Source organism: Nycticebus coucang, chromosome 16, assembly GCF_027406575.1.
Source record: "Nycticebus coucang isolate mNycCou1 chromosome 16, mNycCou1.pri, whole genome shotgun sequence".
NCBI lineage: Eukaryota > Metazoa > Chordata > Mammalia > Primates > Lorisidae > Nycticebus > Nycticebus coucang.
Window position 1 is genome coordinate 49,024,079 of NC_069795.1, and position 20,859 is coordinate 49,044,937.

The 20,859-nt window shown below is 35.3% G+C and overlaps 1 protein-coding gene and 1 non-coding gene across 3 annotated transcripts in view; both read right to left on the bottom strand.

Annotated features, from left to right (window-relative positions):
* Nucleotides 1–2,447: 2,447 nt before the first annotated feature.
* TOMM70 (translocase of outer mitochondrial membrane 70) overlaps nucleotides 2,448–20,859 on the bottom strand; it is a 38,707-nt gene continuing 20,295 nt past the window's right edge. The window contains exons 5-13 of one of the 2 annotated variants that reach the window (XR_008374869.1): nucleotides 18,688–18,836; nucleotides 16,105–16,312; nucleotides 13,084–13,218; nucleotides 11,101–11,208; nucleotides 10,204–10,320; nucleotides 7,799–7,896; nucleotides 7,160–7,282; nucleotides 3,787–4,688; nucleotides 2,448–3,035 (exon numbers count right to left, since the gene is read on the bottom strand). Coding sequence is in view for 1 of the 2 variants with exons in the window: in XM_053564483.1 (XP_053420458.1) it covers nucleotides 4,535–4,688; nucleotides 7,160–7,282; nucleotides 7,799–7,896; nucleotides 10,204–10,320; nucleotides 11,101–11,208; nucleotides 13,084–13,218; nucleotides 16,105–16,312; nucleotides 18,688–18,836 (1,092 nt within the window). In the remaining variant the exon portion in view is untranslated. Of the gene's footprint in view, nucleotides 4,689–7,159; nucleotides 7,283–7,798; nucleotides 7,897–10,203; nucleotides 10,321–11,100; nucleotides 11,209–13,083; nucleotides 13,219–16,104; nucleotides 16,313–18,687; nucleotides 18,837–20,859 lie in introns of both variants that reach the window. The other variant, XM_053564483.1, reaches the window with a different exon arrangement.
* On the bottom strand, nucleotides 14,699–14,835 carry LOC128568281 (small nucleolar RNA SNORA42/SNORA80 family). Its single transcript, XR_008375094.1, has one exon. It is a non-coding gene; the product is annotated as a small nucleolar RNA SNORA42/SNORA80 family (small nucleolar RNA).

Genomic DNA, 20,859 nt, shown 5'->3' on the forward strand with positions numbered 1-20,859 from the left:
TTAAGAACTTTGAGGAACCACTGGTTCATATCCTTGCAAGCCCACAAATCATTAGCTTTTAGGTCCTTAATATGAAATACCCAATTTCAAATCAAAAGCATAGTTTATTGTATCTCAAACAATCATCAGTGCAACAAATGTATGTGCCTAAACCATCAAAACAGTTTAAGCTTGGAGAGCCAGTGGCAATGAAATCATGAAAGGTGTTTTTTCCACAGCTTGTTCAGAACTGGTATTTTTTCCTTGCGCGAAGTGGTCAAAAAGCCTAGAAGAAGTAATAATCATTTGGAGCAAGGTCTGGTAAATATGGTGGAAAATAGTTTACATGTCCAGATTCTAGAGTTTAAGTACCATTGTTTGTGCAACACGTGGTCAAGCACTGTCTTGCAAAAGGATTGGCTAGTTTCTATTGACAAATCTTGGCTGCTTAATCACAAGCATCCTCATCACTTTATCCAATTGACTGCACTAGAATCTGCAGTGATTGACATGAAGCTGTAGCGTGTACCAGTGCTGGACCACCAAACTAACACCATTAGCTTTTTTTGATGACTGTTTGTTTTTTGACTGGGGCACTTAATCTTTAACCATTGTGCCAAATGCTTGCATTGTCAAAAAGAATCCATTTGTCATAACGTAATAAGTTATAGAAATGGTTTGCATTTATATTGTAACAACGAAGAAAGGCAAGCCTTAAGATTTCTCTTCTGCCATTTAATTTATGCAGAACCTATGAATCCTTTACCTTGATTTGTTTCAGATGTTCCAATATTGTTGGAATAGTGACATCAAACCTTGCTAATTTGCACATAGTTTAAGATGGATTTGCTTCCACTTCAGCCTTCAGCTCGTTAACTGTCCACCTTGGTCTTAAGTCACCCACATGGCTCATTTTCAAGATTAAATGGGAACTTCTCAAATTATCAACATACTATGTGTTCATTAACCATATCCTTCCCAAGCCCTTCGTTGATATTTCGAGCTGTCTGTGCTGCACTGGAACTCATATTTGAAAATAACATGAATTTCTGACCTATCCATGGTTTCACAAAAATTGCTTTAAAATTTTTTTGAAAGATAATCGAGCTAAAACATGCATTTGAAAGAACAAGGAGGTATTTTCCCAGTAAAAACAAATAAAACCTCTCAATTAGTGTGAAAGGTCAGAGATAGCCACTGTCAAATTAATCCTTAAGGAAATCTGACATTTCATACTTAATAACCTAAGTTGTAATTTTAATGTTGAAATCATTTCTAAAGAGAAAATCTTGCAGTAAAGCCCGTATCTGAAAGGATGAAAGGAAGATCTGGTTGACATAGATCTGTGCATCCTAGGAGACCTCCCCTCTTGGATTTCCTCTTATTCCCCTAAGAAAATCTTAAGAATTTCTCCCAAAGAGCTGCTTGGAATAGTTTCAAAGAGTGGACAAGCCATCCTAGCTATCTTGATGCTATAGAGGCAGAGGAACTTTACCTTGATGCAGCATTCCTATGACAGATAAGGCAGATGTGTTTTTATTTCATTAAATGAATTGTCTTCATGTCCTTTTAGTGTTTTATCAGGTAATCCTGCCTTCAGGTACACTCAAAAAATATAAAAAGAAATGAAGTATCTCCTGTAATTAGTACACATTTCATTCATAGGCAGTGTGTGGTAAGAAAGTGGTATCTGATCAAAATGAATCTTGGATTCTCCACTCGGAGGGGAAGAACACTGTAACCTAAGGCCATGAAAAAGATACGATTAACTGCAATCCCCCTGTACTCCCTGACTTCTAATGAACTACACAATGATAGTTTTGGGTTTGTTTTCAATTGCTTTGAAGACTGCGATCCAGTTGTGACTTACTCTTGGAGTTTAGGTAAGGCAACACATTTAGCTAGTGTAAGTGAATCCCTCACAGGGAAGATGACCTACCTATGCTCAAATACGTCAGAATGTATAGTCATAAAAGCACTGCTTGACTTGGACCTAGCTATTTGGAGCTGAGAGCTAGCAGATTAGGGTACTGCCTTAGTTGCAAATGAATAAATTTGAGACATTATAGTGTTATAAATGAACAAATAATAGTTACATGATGACAATTATCAAGTATGGTAGAGATAACTTCAGGTATGCTTTCTGTGGTTGAGAACCATGATCAAACTTACTGGTGAAACCAGTTTGAAGATAAACTTATCCACAGGGCCCAGGTTGCCCTGCGAGTATGGATAAGATTAAGAATGAAGCCAGCTAGGTCTACTAGCTCTCTGTGGGGCCTTATCCCACTAGGGATCAATTTTACCGTTCACACGAACTTATTTTGCTTTGTATATTAACATGTCCAGTGTCCCTATTTTCAAAGTTAGTTTGAGCCCACAAGAGAGTGACTATGAATTTACCCAATACCATAATAAATGAATAAACTGCCTATCTTTCTATTTAAAGAATAGATAGAAAAGCTTGCATGTAATGTTTATTTGGTGAATTTACATGTGAGGTCATTTACAAAAGAAAAGATACAGATGCAGCTTTCAGTGCAGTTTCAATTATTTTCACAACAGGCAATAGTCCGTGAGAATTTGGAATGATAGTACTGAATGGCACATGCTTCAGTTTCCTTTGTGTTTTCCTATCCAACCCCAAGGGGAAAGAAGGGAGAAGAGTAGAAGATAGGTCAATATTAATGTGAGTACAGCCATGCAAATAAGAACTTTTTTTTAAGTCAAAGGACAGTCAGAGATGTAGAACATTTCTATATTAAGGGGCTATCCAAACTTTCCACCATCCAAATTACAGCAGGACCTCTGTAATTTGACCACCCAAGGGACTGTAACAAGCTGGTAAACATACAGAGGTGGTCAACCTAAGGAACTAAGGCTGCTGTACTGATACGTACCTGTGATGCATATCCTATATGAAAATTAGGTCAACTTAAAGAGGTGGTCAATTATGGAGGTTCTACTGTATCTCAAATTATGTTAACTGCTCCTCCTAATTACAGGCTTCCTCGATATTTTCCAAATATTTACTTTGAAAGAGAGTCATTTAGATTCTAAAAAAGAGCATTTATAGAAAAAATTTTTTTTGGTTTCAGCAGGATAAAGCATTCCTTTACCTACAACAATGTAAACTATAATTTTATTTCATTTCCAGAAAAGTGTAACTGAAAGTTTACTTTTTTAAAAAGGAGTATCCTCTTTTATTATATTAAGTCTTAAACTTCTCCTCTTCTTTGAATATCTCAAAATAAAATACCCCTTAATAATACTACCCTTTCCCCACCAGAAAAATCCAGCATGTAAGCACAATGATGGTCTATAAAAGCGACAATTGGAAATAAGTTTTAAAGTTATTTCTAAGCAAAGAGGTGGAATATAGATAAAATTAACAAAACCAAACAAAAACCTGTTGTCAGTATCCCTAGTGAAGACCTAGACATGAGCAATTATTCCTTAGAGATCAAGGTTAGTTCAGCACTAAAAAGCACTCTACGTGTCATCATCATCCTGGAAATCACTGGCTCAAAATTCCTTAAGCACACGTAGCCATAGTTGAAGCACTAAACTTGTCGTATCAGGAAATGCTATGCTCTGGTTTTAAGACTTATACCCTTTTTGAATTTTTTGCCACATTTTCTTCATTAGAAAATTTAAGTTAATTAAATACTCCCATATTAACACAGCTTTTGGGGGGGGGTTATACATACAAGCAACCTATGCTCTCTTTAAAAAGTACACTATTAAACAGCAGTACTTCTTACAGAAAATAGTCAATTAATTATAAACAATTCTGTTTCATCTTACCTCTTTTCTGGGTCTACTCCCCCATCAATACTTAGTCTTCCAGTAGGTATATAAATCAGAATATTTTACTTCAGCATAATTTACTGGATGAACATCAGCTGTTGTGGACTTGAAGAATGATGTCCATTATCCATGAGAGTGGAAGAGGGCCAAGAGGATTAACAGTTACCATTAAGTTTCTAAGGTTCTGCAGAATCAGAGACATTGTGCATGCTGACAATGGTTTAAAGGCTCTCTCAATTTTACTTTAATCCCCATTTAAGCGGTTTCCTTCAAAAAATCAACTGAAACAGACTGAATACAAAAGACATCTATTTTACAGCACTTACTATGTTAATTTAAAAACAAACATGCTGTAAAATATTCATATTATATATACATATATGAAGACAAAATCATCCAGAACATAATCAACCCCCCACCCCCCATTAAAAAAAAACAAATCAACAAATCAAAGTTTTTATTTGCACGGCCAATTATCATTTGTACTCTTTGCAACTTTATTTTAATATCCCTTTAATATGTTCTAAGCTTTTGTTGCACAAGGAATAAAAGCTGCATGACTGCAAACTTCCTTCAACAGCCACACCCACAACACCTAACATGAAACAGATGTAACAATGACAACACCGCGCATGGAAATGCTAAGTTCCACCATTCAACATGGTTCATGACAGTGTCTTTAGGGTTCAGCTGAAGAGAGGGTAAACTTCTTTTAAAAATAGGGTCAGTCTCCTTTCCTCCTGTTTTATAATGTTGGTGGTTTTAATCCATATTTCTTTGCAACTTCTGTCTGAGCATGGGCAGCATCACAAAGTGAATACAGATGAGCCATCTCCATTTCCGATTTGGCCAGGTTAATAGCTTTGTTGAACATGTCAATGGCTTTCTCCATGTTTCCTCTAAAAGAACAAATTTTTAAAAGTCTCAGATTTTAACAAGAATTTCATTATAACCAAACAAGTTTGTAAGTGATGCTACATAAAGTCTGGCCACTAAGTTTCAATGACGATTCTATTAAAATGCATCTTTTATAATGAACAGAAGGCTTAGCACATTGAAAGTACTCAACAAATGTCTGCTACTATTACAAGTGCTATGTGCTTACATCATACCTCTTAGTCTTTGTTGATAGATAAGCTCTGTTTCAAATCATAATTCTGTCTGATTCCTAAATTCTCCGTGTTTCTACTGTAACGTAAAGCTTCTTTAGAAAGCAGTGACAAGGCCTCAGAGGACACTAATGGTGTTCAAGGGCCTCACTTCACAGAGCTGCATGAATTCACTTTCTTTCCACCTCATCTCTTACCACCACACCCCAACTCCATGCACCAAGGTCTGAGTTCCTTCACTGTGCACTCAAACCTGAGTATACATAATACTCAGATTATTTATTGCCTCTGCTTAATACTGTTCAAATCCTCTCCTTTCTAAGGCCTAGTTCAAATAAAATATCCTCATGAAAAATATTTTCCCCTTCTCTCCCCAAGGGAATTAGCTGTCCTACCTCCAGTATTCCCACAGAGCTACTGACGTTCTATGCATAGTCAAATGAGTGCACATTTGTTTACACCACAGTCTTATAAGCTCCATGATGGACACCTTAATTCCCAAAACACAGTACAATGGCTGATAATTACACCTGCTTTAGTAAGTAAATGAATATGCTTAGTCAATAAAATATTTTACATAACTGTTACCTATGTATATATGCATATATGTATGTAATCCTACAACAAATATTTGTTAAGTCCTTAATATATTTATGCCAGTTAGACTCTGAGAAGTAACAGTTATCTATATTTAACCTCCTACACCATACGGCTATATGACAGACTTAGTTTAAAAAAATTTTATCAAGTGTTTATGTTCAAATATTATCTCAACAGCTAGTAGGACTTTTAAATCGCAGAATCTGCCATTTCATTCATTCCATCTCATTCATTTATTTAATTATAAGGCAAGATTTGGAAAGGTTTCCTCAAAGTATAATTAATACACAACAGAATTCATCAAACCCCTAAATTTAGGGTCCTTTACCCAGGATCCACAGATGCCTTAGAAGTGAAGTGTTTTTTTTTTTTTTTTTTTTTTTGTAGAGACAGAGTTTTACTTTATTGCCCTCGGTAGAGTGCCGTAGCATCACACAGCTCACAGCAACCTCCAACTCCTGGGCTTAAGCGATTCTCTTGCCTCAGCCTCCCAAGTAGCTGGGACTACAGCCGCCCGCCACAATGCCCGGCTACTTTTTTTGTTGCAGTTTGGCCGGGGCTGTGTTTGAACCCACCACCCTCGGTATATGGGGCCGGCGCCCTGCTCACTGAGCCACAGGCGCCGCCCAGAAGTGAAGTGTTTTTATCTGTGTGTTATTCTAAGAAGAATCCACAGCATTACTCAGAAAAGGTCAAGAACTTCCACCCCATCCTAGTCTAGTATGAGAATATCTTATTCATATCAACCAATAAGAATTAAGAAATAATATTTACATGCAATTGTCAGTATAGAATGGTTCGAAAGAGCCACAAACTTGTTCATCAGCCTTTATATATTCTGTCTACTCTAGAGCAGGGAGAGGACCACAGAAGGGGCTGAATGACAGAAAAGGAAGAAAACCTCTGCTGGCTCCTCACAAGTCATAGTGGCAAAATCAGTCATTTTGGCATCAGTGAAATAAGGGCTCAAATTCTGTCTTCTCTACTGGCTCACTGTGCAACCTTATTAACCCAACAAGTCTGGACATAAATTAAGCTGGGAATCATATAATCTCCACCTTTATAAAGATAGGGGTAAAAAAAAAAAAAATAGGGGTAAAGATCAATTGGGATAGTATGTAGAAACACTTAAAGTTCAGTTCAGTACCTGGCCCAGAGTAGGTACTCAAATGGACAGCACCACCAATACTAAGATGGTATACTATAATAAATCCCATGCATAAACAGTTGTCACCCATTAATGATAGATCTTGAGTGGAACTCTAGATAAACATTTACACAAACAAGAAATTATGCAAAGTCAGAATTGCAAAAATTCTTCTTTTCCAGTCCTAATTTGAAAGAAAACTCAGGTGTTCAAAGATGCTGCTGCAACTTGCTCAGTTATTTGGGTGGCCACTTGTAGCTGGATCTAGATCTTTTGGCAACCTAGCTACCAATCCTTGTGTCACTGCCTAAGAATATTATAGGTATATTTTTCTAGTACTGTTTGCTTTACTTTGGAAAAATAATGAAACAAGGTCAACGTTTCAAGTGAAGCTTGCATCAAGAGACATAATAAACTTTAAAAATAGATACTGACAATAACATGTATGCAAAGAGGAAAAGATAAATATCTGCAGAGTTCCATATATTTCCTAAGAACAGACTCTAGAAGTTACCTTTGTACTTCAATAGTTCCCATGGTTTCATATGCAAAATCACATTTATTGTCAATTTCAATAGCCTTGCTAATAAGTTCCAAACCTTTATCCAGATCTTGCTTCCACTGAAGTTGAAGTAAACTGCAAATGCAAAATGATAGTTAGATGTGACCATGGCCAAGTTAACAGGAATGTTTAAGTGTATAACTCAATTTCTGCTCAGTGAATTAATAATTTAAATTTCAAGGACAAACAAAAAGTAAAGCAGTATATAATCAGCATTAAATTGTTCTTTTTTCCTCAACAATATTGCTCTTAATTGTCTTCTTATTTTTTACTTTATATAAATTAAGTGAAATTTCTTATCATAGTTTAAGTACATAAGGACGGGAAAAATTTATGTATGTTTTCTATTTAGATATAAGCAATATTTAACAGGATGTTCAGAACTGAAATTAAAACACTTAAAGTGAAAATAGTACAATTACCAATTTTTATATAAAAATGAAGAAACAGCATCTGCAAGTATTAAGACATTTTTGTCAATTAACTTCTTTACCACAGTTTCCTTCCTCAGTGGTCAAAAGAAATCTATTTTATTAGTATATAAGAAATTTAGTGTCTTATTGGAGCAAACAGAACCACAAAAATACATACCCTTTATGAACATATGTTGTGGCATTATCTGGTTCCAAATCAATACATTTATCATACATTTCATCAGCCTTCCCAAACTGTTGTTGATCTGTCAATGCCTATGTGAGGAGATACTTCAGTTATATTAAGGTCACTGTCAACCTACACAGTTAAAAGTATATTGCTTATTAATTATTAAATTTCAATTCATTTATTCATTACCTAATTATCATGTTTGGGAGATACAAACAAATTTAAATTTTACAACTTAATTACTGGGACTATAAGGTGGCATTACTATAAATATGCAAGTTTAACTTCTCTTTATGGCAAGTGGTTAATTATATACAATGGCAGATAAGCTAGCAAACTGTAGAATATAGAAAAATCTCACTGTCAGTGAAAGTTCCAACATAACATTCTCACAGGTACACTCATGTCACTCAATGACTTATCATAATACATCCTAAGGGAATTACTCTAAAAGCAATACCCATTTGGAAGGTTAAGGGTATGTGTTAACTGTTAGCAGAGTCATTCCTTAAAAATTACTGATTCAAAAAACAAGCATCCACAGTCATCTATTTTAAGGCAAATCCCCATGGCTAAAATGGAAAGCATAGTTCTGTGGATACTAGATCATGCTCAAACGGTAATTCTTAGAAGCTGGCCAGTATCTATCCCCAAGCTGTGAGACTTACAAGAAAAAAGTTACACTACTCTATTTATGTACTCTTATGTATATGAAAGAGGGACAAAAGAACAGAAATTTCAGCGTAAATAGACTGTAATAATGCTAATGCTGAAGAGAAGACATCTCATATAAACCAAACCTATCTTGTAGGCAGTAGGGATATGTGCAATTAAGAAAGCTCTGCAGAAGAATTATTCCTAATACTGTTCTCTCTTTTTTTTTTTTTAATTGTTGGGGATTCATTGAGGGTACTCAGAAGCAGGTTGCACTGATTGCTTTTGTTAGATAAAGACCCTCTTATATTTGTGTCCTGCCCCCAAAAGGTGAACCCTATCCCTTGACCCCTCCTCCCCCAGTACTGTTTTCTTTAACAGGGAATTTAGCTGCTTACACAAATCTGTACCCCAAAAAACCTTCCATCATTCCATTGCAATGATGACGATGGTACTGTCACTTTCTGTTTTTTTATTAATTATTAAGCACAAACTCAAGTGTACTTATTCAATACAAACGTCATATGATTAAAATGTGCATTTGTTTTAACTTTTATACATTCTATAAAATCTCATATAGTGCATGCTTTTATAATTAATTAGAGTGTACAGAAGCAACCAATGTCTCATTTTTTATTAACAACAGCCTGTCTAAGAATTATAAAGAACAAAGACTGAATAGATAAAATTACTTCAAACTGAGGATAGTGAACTCCTGGGTTATGCTTCATATACCAGAATTTCAATCCCAAATGATGTTGTGATATTCAAAGACTTACCTTTAAAAAACAGATCCAACACAAATCATTATTCTCATGGTTCCATCCTCAATAAACCCTCAAAATCCTTGTGAAATTATTTATAATCTAAAGATAGCATGATGGTATCAAAAACAAAATAAGCAACCTTATGAATGGTTTAGAGAGGAATGGTAATTTTTTAAGTGATTTCTATTTCTGTGATTTTTGTGGGGGAAAATAACCCAACATTTCTTTTGCAATAAAAAGATAAAACAGAAAAAATATCTAAGTATAGACATCCCTGTTTTATGTAGATACCAAAAGTAACTTTCAACTTAAAGGCTAAGAGAAAACATAGTCATTCAGAGATCATTTCTATAAAAGGAAGAAGTATACCTGTGGCTGTAATTATTTTCATATAATGGATGATTAAAAATTCCTAAGTTTTCAAGAATTTTAGACTAGAATCAAAAAGTTAAAATAATTCAAATTTAAATGCTATTTCCATAGCTTCATTCCCAAACCAAAAAAGCTTCCAGAATTGTAGATAAAGCAAAGGGAAATAAAATAAGCTGTCTTAGCCTACCTAATCATTTAATACAGTGGTTCTCAACCTGTGGCCGTGGCATTAGGAAGTTGAGAACCACTGATTTAAAAGGACAGTGACATCCTCCTCACCAAATTGCATATAGTGAATTTCTCCAGGGTAATTACTTTTTGTAAAACGAATCCAAATGAAAACATGAGGGAAATTCTCACCTTAAGCTTTACCACATTACAAGTTTAGAGGCAGGGTTACAAATTATGTAATAAAGGAGCCTCTGTTGAAGTGATTTAGAACCATCCTTGGGGCCATGAAAATCTAAAGCAGGAACTAAGCCACCTGTTTCCACAGAAGCTGCAACCAGGGTAGCACTATTTTCTGATTTCTTACTGAGATTCAATATATAAACATATTTATTCTTTAAAAAAAAAAAAAACCTGAAAAATCACACTTACCTGGGCATACAGTGCATAACCTTCAGCGCACCTTGGAAACTTCTTTATGACCTCTTCAAAACCTTTCATAGCTGATTGGATTTGTGAAGAATTGTTCCCTGTATATGCCTGGCGATACTATTAAAAAAAAAAAATGGGCCTGCTAACATAGTATTAAAAACACACAAAATCACAAGAATATTTCCAGAAAAGCAGATTTGTTAACATAAATTGCTGCATCCGAAATGATTCCAAGGAAGTATCTCCTCAGCAGCAATCCAAAGGGTAGATACAACTAGGACTTCATGACCACTACATAATTTCAAGATGTTCAATACTCTAGAAAAGCGTAAACTACCCTCTAAGAAGTTGCATATAAGTGGGGGAATTTTAAATTTAATACAATTTTTATCACTTTTTTCAACTATAATGTAGATGTGGTTATGTCAGTGATCTAATTTCTTTCTTTAAAAGGAAAATTCTTTTAGGACTCCAGCTCTAGGGCTAATTAGAAGTACCTCACTTTAACCAGAAATGGACTTCTCTTTTTTAACTTAAGCTTTGTGTTTTTTTAATATTAAGAAATAGCTCCAGAAAGCAGTTAGATGGTGTCATGATGGCAGAATATTTCCTCAAAATGTTTTTGCTCTTTATACTATGGTAGAGAAACAAGGAGACCAGCTCTGTTTAGAGGAGCATGAACTCAGGGACAAACATCTATCAAGATAAAATCAAACAAACATACAGAGAAAAACAGGAGCTATATCAATCAGCATATAAGCTTACAAACAACCCCCCCCCCCAGTCATCCGTTGTGGAGAAAAATATATATCTTTGTGGACAATGAGATACTCATCTTTGTTGACACTGGGAAATGAGAGTGATGTCTAGGAAAATACAAACGAAAGCAGTACCTACCAATGCAAAACATTTCTGAGCTTGTGCCAGAGCAGACTCGGGTCTTAACCTAATACATTCATCAAAATCTGCCACTGCTTCTTCAACTTGATCAAGCAGTATTTTCAACTAAGAAAAAAATACATAAATAAATACAATAATAATAGGTACCAGATAAATATGTACTGTATCTGTTCTCTATTATATCACACTCAGCATAATGTTAGCATGTAGTATTCAATATAGAATTACTTTGTAGAAATAGTGAACTACAAAGTCTGTAATTTTAAAGGAAAGATTCTAAAACTTAAATTAGTCTCCAATTTTTTTAAAAAAGGACTATAAGGCTCAGCGTCTGTGGCTCAAGCGGCTAAGGCACCAGCCACATACCCGTGAGCTGGCGGGTTCAAATCCAGCCCGGGCCTGCCAAACAACAATGACGGCTGCAACCAAAAAAAAAATAGCTGGGCATTGTGGCCTATAGTCCCAGCTACTTGGGAGGCGGAGGCAGGAGAATCGTTTGGGCCCAGGAGGTGGAGGTTGCTGTGAGCTGTGATGCCACAGCATTCTACCCAGGGTGACTGCTGAGGCTCTGTCTCAAAAAAAAAAAAAAGATTACAAGCCCACCATTTCTGTACTGCAATTTTGATCACTACTACCCTGTTTCCCCAAAAATAAGACATCCTCAGAAAATAAGACCTACTTACAGGAAAGATAAGACATCCCCTGAAAATAAGACCTAATGCATCTTTGGGAGCACACCTTAAAATAAGACACTGTCTTATTTTCGGGGAAACGGGGTAGGCAAGAGATCCTTTCTTCCAGAAAACTAAACATTTCTGTGCATTCTAATTTCAAAGCAGGTTAGATACTAGATAATTACCTTTCAAATTAATCTTAAGACACTGCCAGAAAGGATCAAAATGTCAAGAATTTTAAGAGGTACTGCAGCACTTCTTAACACAGTTCAGAAACAAATAGTCATGTGCTGCATAAGGACGTTTCAATCAACATTGATCGCATATATGCAGTGCTCTTATGGTGTTTTTCTTATGTTTCAATATGTTCATATACACAAATACTTAACCACTGTGTTACAAATGCCATAGTGTTCAGTCCAGTAACATGCTATATAGGTTTGTAGCCTGGGAGCAATGGGCTATACCATATAGTTTAGGTGTGTATAAGCTATACCACCTACAATTATGTAAGTAAACTCTATGATATTTGTGCAATTAAATGCTTAAAAATTTATTTATTTTTTTCTTTTCTTTTAAACAGAGATGAGGTCTTGCTCTTGCTCAGTCTGGTCTCAAATTCCTGAGCTCAGGTAATCCTCCAACTTTGCCTCTCAGAGTGCTAGGATTACAAGTATGAGCCACTGTCCCTGGCCCTAAAAAATGCATTTCTTAGGGTATGTTACCATCTTAGTTAAAATTCTGCATCAGAAAAAACATAGTTTTTCTGTTACTATAATGGATAGCCCATACTTTTTACCATAATACATTCTAAGCCATGGTAAGCGGATTATAAAGCCATGTTTTCCCGTGAGGCTGTAATTGAGAACTGTGTTCTTCACTATATATTTTTACTAAGAAACTAATATGCCTGTTAAAAATTCCAAGAGATATTTTTGTACTATTTGAGCAGGTCAAGCTATTTCTTTATAGCAAGAAGGCCACAGAAATCATCCTGTTGATTCTGGCATTAACTCGAAATACTTACTAAATGTTGTTAATGTTTTACTCATTGAAAATCTATGAACTCAAGAAAAACAAACTAGAATTGGCAAGCCAAGATTGTTTGCCTTCCTTTTTCTTTCTTCCTAAGTGAATACACAAACTATAAAGACAAATGTTCAAGACAGAACTAAATGAAGGCCAATCCAAACGTAAACCAGTGATACTATGCTCACAACTATCAGAAAGGATGTAAGAACTCTCAAAAGTGATATCAAGTGGCTCTGTCTGAAGCCCAGAACGCTAGGTAAGGAAACAGATTTACCTGTCCTCGATGGTGATAAACATCTGCATTCTGAGGATCGATGTCAGCAGCCATGTTAAAATCCTGAGTGGACAGCAAAGGCTGCTGCTGCTGCATGTACATGCTGCCTCTTTTGATGAGGGCATTTGCTCGAAGCTATAGACCAAAAATGAGAAAAAGTTCATTTTTTTTTCAGTGTTTTATAATTCAGTTTTTTAAAATAATTGCTTCCTAATATAATCCACATACCATAAAGATTGCCCTTGTAAAGTATGCATGTTAGCCATTTTTAGTATATTCACTTTAATTTGTGCATTGATCACCTCTATCTAATTGCAGAACAGTTTCATAACCCCCAAGAGAAACCCCATACATACAAACCGCCACCCCCATTCCCACCTCTTCCTCCTCCCTGTCCAGCTCCTAGAAACCACCAATCTACTTTCTATTTCTGTGGATATTCTAGATGTTTCATATAAATGGAGTCATAGCTTATATGACCTTTCGTGTCCGGCTTCTTTCGCTTACTATAATGTTTTTCAAGGTTCATCTATTTCATAGCATGAATAAGTATTTCATACATTTTTATGGCTGAATAATATTCCATTGCATATATATCACATTTAATTTACCCATTCAATTTACCCAAAGTTGATGAGCACTTTGTTTGCTTCCACTTTTTGGCTATCATAAATAATGCTGCTATGAACATTCATGTACAAGTCTGTGTGTTACCAAATGTACTCAATTCTCTTGTGTAGATACGTGCAAGTATTGCTGGATCATATGGTAACTCTACATTTAACATTTTAAGGAACTGCCAAACTAATTTTGAAAGGGGCTTTATCATTTTATGAGGGTTTCAATTTCTCCACATCCTGAAAAAACACTTATTTAGTGTCCACATGTTTGATTTTAGCCTTACTGTCTTATCTTTTTGATTTATAGCCATCCTAGTGGGTATAATAACTCACTATGGTTTTGATTTGCATTTACCTAATGGCTAATGATACTGAGTACCTTTTCATGTTATTATAAGTCATCTGTATATGTCCTATGTTCAGATCCTTTGCCCATTTTTAAATAGTTTGTCTTTTTATTGTGGAGTTCCAAGAGTTCTTTATTCTAGATACAATTCCTCTTATCAAATAAATGATTGTGAATTTTTTATTCACAAATTTTAATTTTTATTCACAATTTTTAATCACAAATTACTTTGTATGTTGTGTCTCTTTTTTTGGTCAAGATACAGTCTCACTCTGTTGCCCAGGCTGGAGTACAGTGGCACAATCACAGCTCTCTATAGCCTCCAATTCCCAGGCTCAAGAGATTCTGCCACCTCAGCCTCCTGAGTAGCTGGGACTACAGGCAAGGCCACCATGTCAAGTCGATTTTTTTCTTTTAATTTTTTTTTATAGAAATAGGGTTCTTACTATATTACAGATTGCGTTTTCTCTTTCTTTATGGAGTCTTTTCAAGAACAAAAGTTTTTAATTTTGATAAAGTCTAATTTATCTTTTCTGGGGCATTGTTTGTACTTTTGGTATCATATCTGAGAAACTATTGCTTACCCAAAGTAATGAACATTTATTTACCACTCTGTTCTAAGAGGTTTTTCTTTTTTTTTTTTTATTTCCTCTGTGCAACCCACTTCAGTGCCAGCAGCCTATGGACACAGAGGCCAGGCAATGATTCGGGGCCACAGTTTGCTCTGGCATGGGGCACTGTGAGTTTTTTTTTTTTTTAACATTTTTATTTTATTAATCTATTTGCAGTTTTTGGCCGGGGCCAGGTTTGAACCCACCATCTCCGGAATATGGGGCAGGGGCCCTGCTCCTTTGAGCCACTGGCGCCACCCCTCTTCTAAGAGTTTTATTGTTTCAGCACTTACATTTAGGTTTCTGACCCATTCTGAGTTAATTTATGTACATGGCTTATATTTGACATCTTTACTACTTGCCATTCTAAGTCATAATCATGAAAACAAATAGATTTCTTCTTTAAAATTCTGTTCAAAGCAATATTACATATATGAAACAAATTAACACCCTCCATAATTACAACAAAAACATGTAATAGCAGAATGCAATGGTTACAATCATCATGAAAATCAGTAGAAAATAACATTAAACACAGTACTACAAAGGTATTTTCACTTCGAAAATCTCATTTTGAAAGGAAATTTCAACAAATACTTAGGCCTTAAAAACAATTTTTATATTCCCTCAAATATAGAAATGATTCATTTTGAGGTGAAACAGGCTACAGAATTCATATAATTTAATGTAGTAGGCCACAGAGATATTAATACACTAATAAGGAATACAGTTAATTGGTGACTAAGTTCTAGCTTATTAAAATGAGTAGAAGGTTCTCATAATTTATTAGATGCCTCTAACATCTAATTATGAAAATTATTACATACAAATTAAGAACACTTGGAAAACAAAAAGCTGTTCCAACCATGAAATTCCAAAACCTTTGGCATACAGTAACACCTTCATACTTGACCTAATTTTCATAGACTGGATTTGCACCACATGTACATATCAATACGGTGGCCTAATTCCTTATGTTGACTGTTTCTGTATGTTGACCAGTTTGTTATGCTCCGTGGGTCAACTTACAAAGGTTCTACTGTATTCATAAACCATATTTTTATAACCTGTTATTTTTTTACATAACATATTATTGTATGTGTTAATTTTTATTAAATATTTTATATTCTGGTGCATCTATCAGATTAGCTTTATCAAAGCCCATATGTAATCCAATATGGTAGGTGGTAACTACAAGGGGAAGCTGAAACTACCAGATGCTATGACAAAACACTTCCTTTCCCAGCTAAACATAAACATCATTGGTATTTGTGTTTCAGATTCGTGTACCAACTAAATCATCATTACGTGTACTTCCTTCCCAACCCCCAAAAGCCTTTTGGAGAACAGCAGTTGAAATGCTAAAAATTTTGGCAAAACATACCTAAAAGCATCACTTCTTTTTCTAATTTTTTCACATACTCATACACATTTTAAAATGTACCTTCACATTAGCTTCTTTCAAACTGATGACCTTATCTAAATCTGGTTTGGCCGCATTGGCATTGCCAATAAGCAGGTAGAAGGTGGCTCGTAGTAATAATGCTTCTGCCATGTATTTGCCCTGAGCATCTATTTCTTTTGAGCATTCACTTATGATTTTATCATAGTTTTCTTCTTCCATATACTGTTTGGCTTTTAAATATCCAGAACTGAAAATAAAAACAAAGGAATTTATTTACTAGGAAAGGATCAAATTCTAAAACTTGACACATTTAGCACACCCAAGTTAAGTAATTGTCTAGTCCCCCTTAACAAAGGAATCAGCCAGGGAGGAACTGGAGTTGGGGGTAAAGGTTAAAGAGATCAGGACATTTGATGCAGATTGGGATTTTCTTGATGCCTTGGATAAAGTTTTTAAAAGAACAGCAGAGTCAATGACAGAAACTTGGGGCCAATGCCTTGGCTTGGACATTTAGATAGTGTTGAGATGAGCTAAAGAAAGACACAGACTGATCTGCAATATAGTTAAGGATTCCATCTTATTCACCTAACTGTCTGTGACACATTGATGGCATTCAACAGCTATTTCATGACTAACAGAAGGAACAGAAAAACAGGAAATAGTCAAATGAGTTTAGAGTTATGGAAGCCAAGGGAAGAAGTGTGATCAGGGCTGTGCTTGGTAAAGATCGCTCCGCTGTCCTATAGAGAATGGAGTGGACTGAGACACTATCTGAAGGACTCTCATCTTAAATTTACTATTTCATCTTAAAGAACGGAATTAGAATAAGTGGACTTATCAAAAAGGAAAATTTAAAGGAAGACCCTTCCATCAAATAGCACTTTGAAAAATACCCTCATATTTTTTTAACCCGTCTCTATTTTTTGATGCAATGAGCAGAGTATCAATTCATATTCTTCTAGAACATGACTTTACTAGGATGCGTGTACTATGTAGAAGGGATTTTTTTGAGCTGAAAAGAAGTTCATACTAGATGACATTTGAAGTATCTTTCAAATATAATGCATTATAAAGTAGATTTTCTCATTTCAGTTGTTATATTCTGTATAGAAAAAATAGGCAAGTGACTTAAAAGTTATGTCAGTCAAAATCTTATAAACTCTGCAGTAACCTTTCCCATAATTACTTTCTAATGTTCCCTATACTCTGGTTTTATTCCTTAGGACACTAGGTTAAGAAAATACAAATAATCATTAAATCAGATCAAAAGTAGTAAGTTCCCACTTATTGGGAATGTAAATATGATTTGTAAAGCTCACAATAACTCTTTGTGAGGTATTATTAGCTCCATTTAAAAGATGATGAAGCTGGGGGAAATGGTAAGGGCTTGGCAAGTTCCCACCTAAGGGGTACAATGTATAGGTAAATCACACACTTCCTGGGTGAAGGTCACAACTACAACTCAGACTTTACCTTACAAATGCAACCAGTGTAACCTATCATACGTACCCTCACGTTAATCTGAAATTTAAAAAAACATGATGAAGCTGAGGCTTAGAGCAAAATAGAATTTAAAAACTCGGGTCCAATTCCAGTTAGTGTTCTGAGGAGTGCTAGCTGTATCCTGCTATTTCTTAACACAGCTTTTAGAATAATGGTATTAAGTTCGCTGCAGTTTTTCTGTGACAAGGACTATTTCCTAGCCAGCACAGGAATTATTTAAACCACTGTCATAAAAGCTATTATATGATATCTTGAACATTTACTTCCCAACTATAATTTTCGGAAAGAGAATATATCAATTAAAATTTATACAACTTGGTACAGTTTATGCACAATACCTTCTTTTAAAAGGTGGCCAACAATGGTAGAAAAATTGGGAGATAAAGATCAAAAGCAATCTGTTCCCGCAAACCTTCCAAAATGCTACAGATTCAAAACCCAGTTATGTTTTGCTACTAGGACAAAATTTCCTTTTCTTCCTCATTAAAAAAAAAATATGTTGGCAATAATGCTATACCTTTTCTTAGAGAAGAGAGCTAGTCTTAACAGCAAACAGACGTATTGCTGGATAAGCAGGCTAAGTGGCTTATATATGACATTACATCATTAGATGTCCAGCTGTAAACATAGTATCTTGTACTGTGGTTTCAGCTCTCTATCAAAACACAAGAAGCCCAAAGAATACCATTTTCCTAGGCAAGCAGGAAAAAACCTTGAAGAAATTTAATTTTTGGGTATTCCTAAGCATCTCACAATTTATAATTAAAAACTTTCCTGCACTAAAACATTTGTATGTTGAGGTACATAACAAAGTTCAAGTTGTGCCTCTGTTCAAATACAGTCAACCATTTAACTCAAGGAGAGTCTTCTAGAGAATTACAAAGGATTGTACAAGTAAGGGAGACTTCTGGTAGTAAAACCTGAATCACCAGAAAATAGATACATGCTAAAAGATAAGTATGTTTATTATAATTGACAATAATGTCATAATTTGTCTATGTATATCTGTATCTGTACATAGAGAGCTATTTTTTTGAGATGACTCAGAATCCATGTGGGCTCTGCCAAGTTCATGGCAGCAAAAAACCATTAAGCAGACACCATGCCTGACATACTTACTTCTCTTTTACTTCTAAAGCCTCTCCTTCCTTGTCTTTATCTTCATCAGACTTCTCTCCTTTAAGCATGGGCTGAGAAATGATATCATCGGTGAAAGAACTGAAGTAAGATTTGATAAACTGTGGAGATGGCATCAGAGGTTCACGATTCTAAAATTTAATCACATTTAAATATGACAAAATGAGAAAATGCTAATCAAAGAAGCAGGGTACATGGTAGAATACCAAGAATGACTGTTATAAAAACTGGAATCTCATTTTCAAATAACTAAAGAACATTAAGTTCCAGTCCACAAGACAAAAGACAGCAGAAATGATAAAGTTGCTGGTTCCAGCTGTTCAATGCAAATTTTTCTGTTTGTTTGTTTTCTTGAGACAGAGTCTCACTTTGTCAGCCTAGGTAGAGTACGATGTTGTCATAGCTCACAGCAACCTCGAACTCTTGGGCTCAAGCGATTCTCTTGCCTCAGCCTCCCAAGTAGCTGGAACCACAAGTGCCGGCCACAACACCCAGCTATTTTTAGAGACTAAGTCTTGCTCTGGCTCAGACTGGTCTTGAACCTGTGAACTCAGGCGATCCACCCACCTCGGCCTCCCAGAGTGCTGGGCTTACAGGCGTGATCCACCACACCGGCCAAAGCAGTTTTTAAATGAGAGCTTTTCCCATCTCTAATGATATAAGACCACGTCTTACACAGGACCTGTGTAAGAAAATGTTAATTCCATTTATCGCGGACTTTCCTCTGAACATGTTCATTACAGTGCCATCAAATGTCATACTGAAATCACATGTCCTGCTTTGATTATTTATTTGGTATGGCAACCCGATTTCATAATTATAGGAGTATTTTGTTTCTCCTTAAATGAAGAGGCTATGTTATTTCTTCTTTGTTTATCATAACAAATAGGTTTAAGTCCAATAATTAAGAATAGAACATAAACATGCTAGTTCTGCCACTTTCCAGCTCTGGGGCATCACTCACATCAGCAAACCTCTCCTCTCGCTTCTCTCATCTCCACAATGACAACAGAAATATTTTGCCCTATTTATTTTATAGGGTGGTTATAAAAAGCAAAACAATAATATGAAAAGCACACTATTTCGTGATTTACAAAGTGGCATACAGATTAGAAAATATACGTGGAAAGTGAGTTGTGACATAAGCCAATATAGGTTATTTATATTTTCTTACCACCTTTCAATCCAACCAGTCTAATTACTCAACAATGTGTACAGGAAAATTAGGTTCCTTCCAGATTCTGATGTGATCTTTCACAAACTATTTTTGAGGAACACCAATCTTATGAGACACTCAACGGACACACACACAAAAAAGCCACAGTTTAAAGAGATGAAGAACCAACTGCAGCAACATCAGTCTTGGAGATTCACAACACACCTTAGCACATTAAAGTCCTGCAGAAAACTGTTGTAACTGTTTAACTCAGCTACTTTCACAAATGTAAAATCAAAAATATGCACAGATTATTAAAATCAATTTCAGAGAAAATTAAGATAAACAAGAAAAGTTGCTTCAACATTATTGAAATTTAGCAGTCAATCTTCAGTAATGTTTAATGATGCCTGTGGTACTCTTATGCCACTCTACTTATCTATCTCCGGGAACACTTAACCCTACCACGCCTTTTATATACTTTGTAACATTCTCTGCCACTAAATTGTAATTCCATATAGGCAAAAACCATGTATTTGTGTCACTCCTCCAAAATGCCCAGTATGGAACTTTGTTTATTAAATGTTTGTTGAATTAAACTATCAATTACTACCAGCTTAAAACCTAAAATTAAGGCCTATTTACATGGCACACCTTTAAAAACTTTAATGAGACAGAATAGGAATTGGCAAATATTTTTCTGGTAAATATTTTAAATATTTAGGTAAATATTTTAGGCTTTGCAGCCTACACAGTCTCTGTTACAATCACTCAACTCTAATGCTAAAGCTCAAAGCAACCAGAAACAATGTGAGTGACTGAACATTATTTATAAAAACATATAGCAGACTCAATTTGGCCTGTGGGCCACAGTGTGGCAACTCCTAATATTCTTCAGATACAGTACTGAACAGAGCTTATAATCTTATTTAAAAAGGATAAGTCATAAAGGCCCAAGATTAAAGAAAAAAATACATAGCCCACTTCTAATTTCAGCT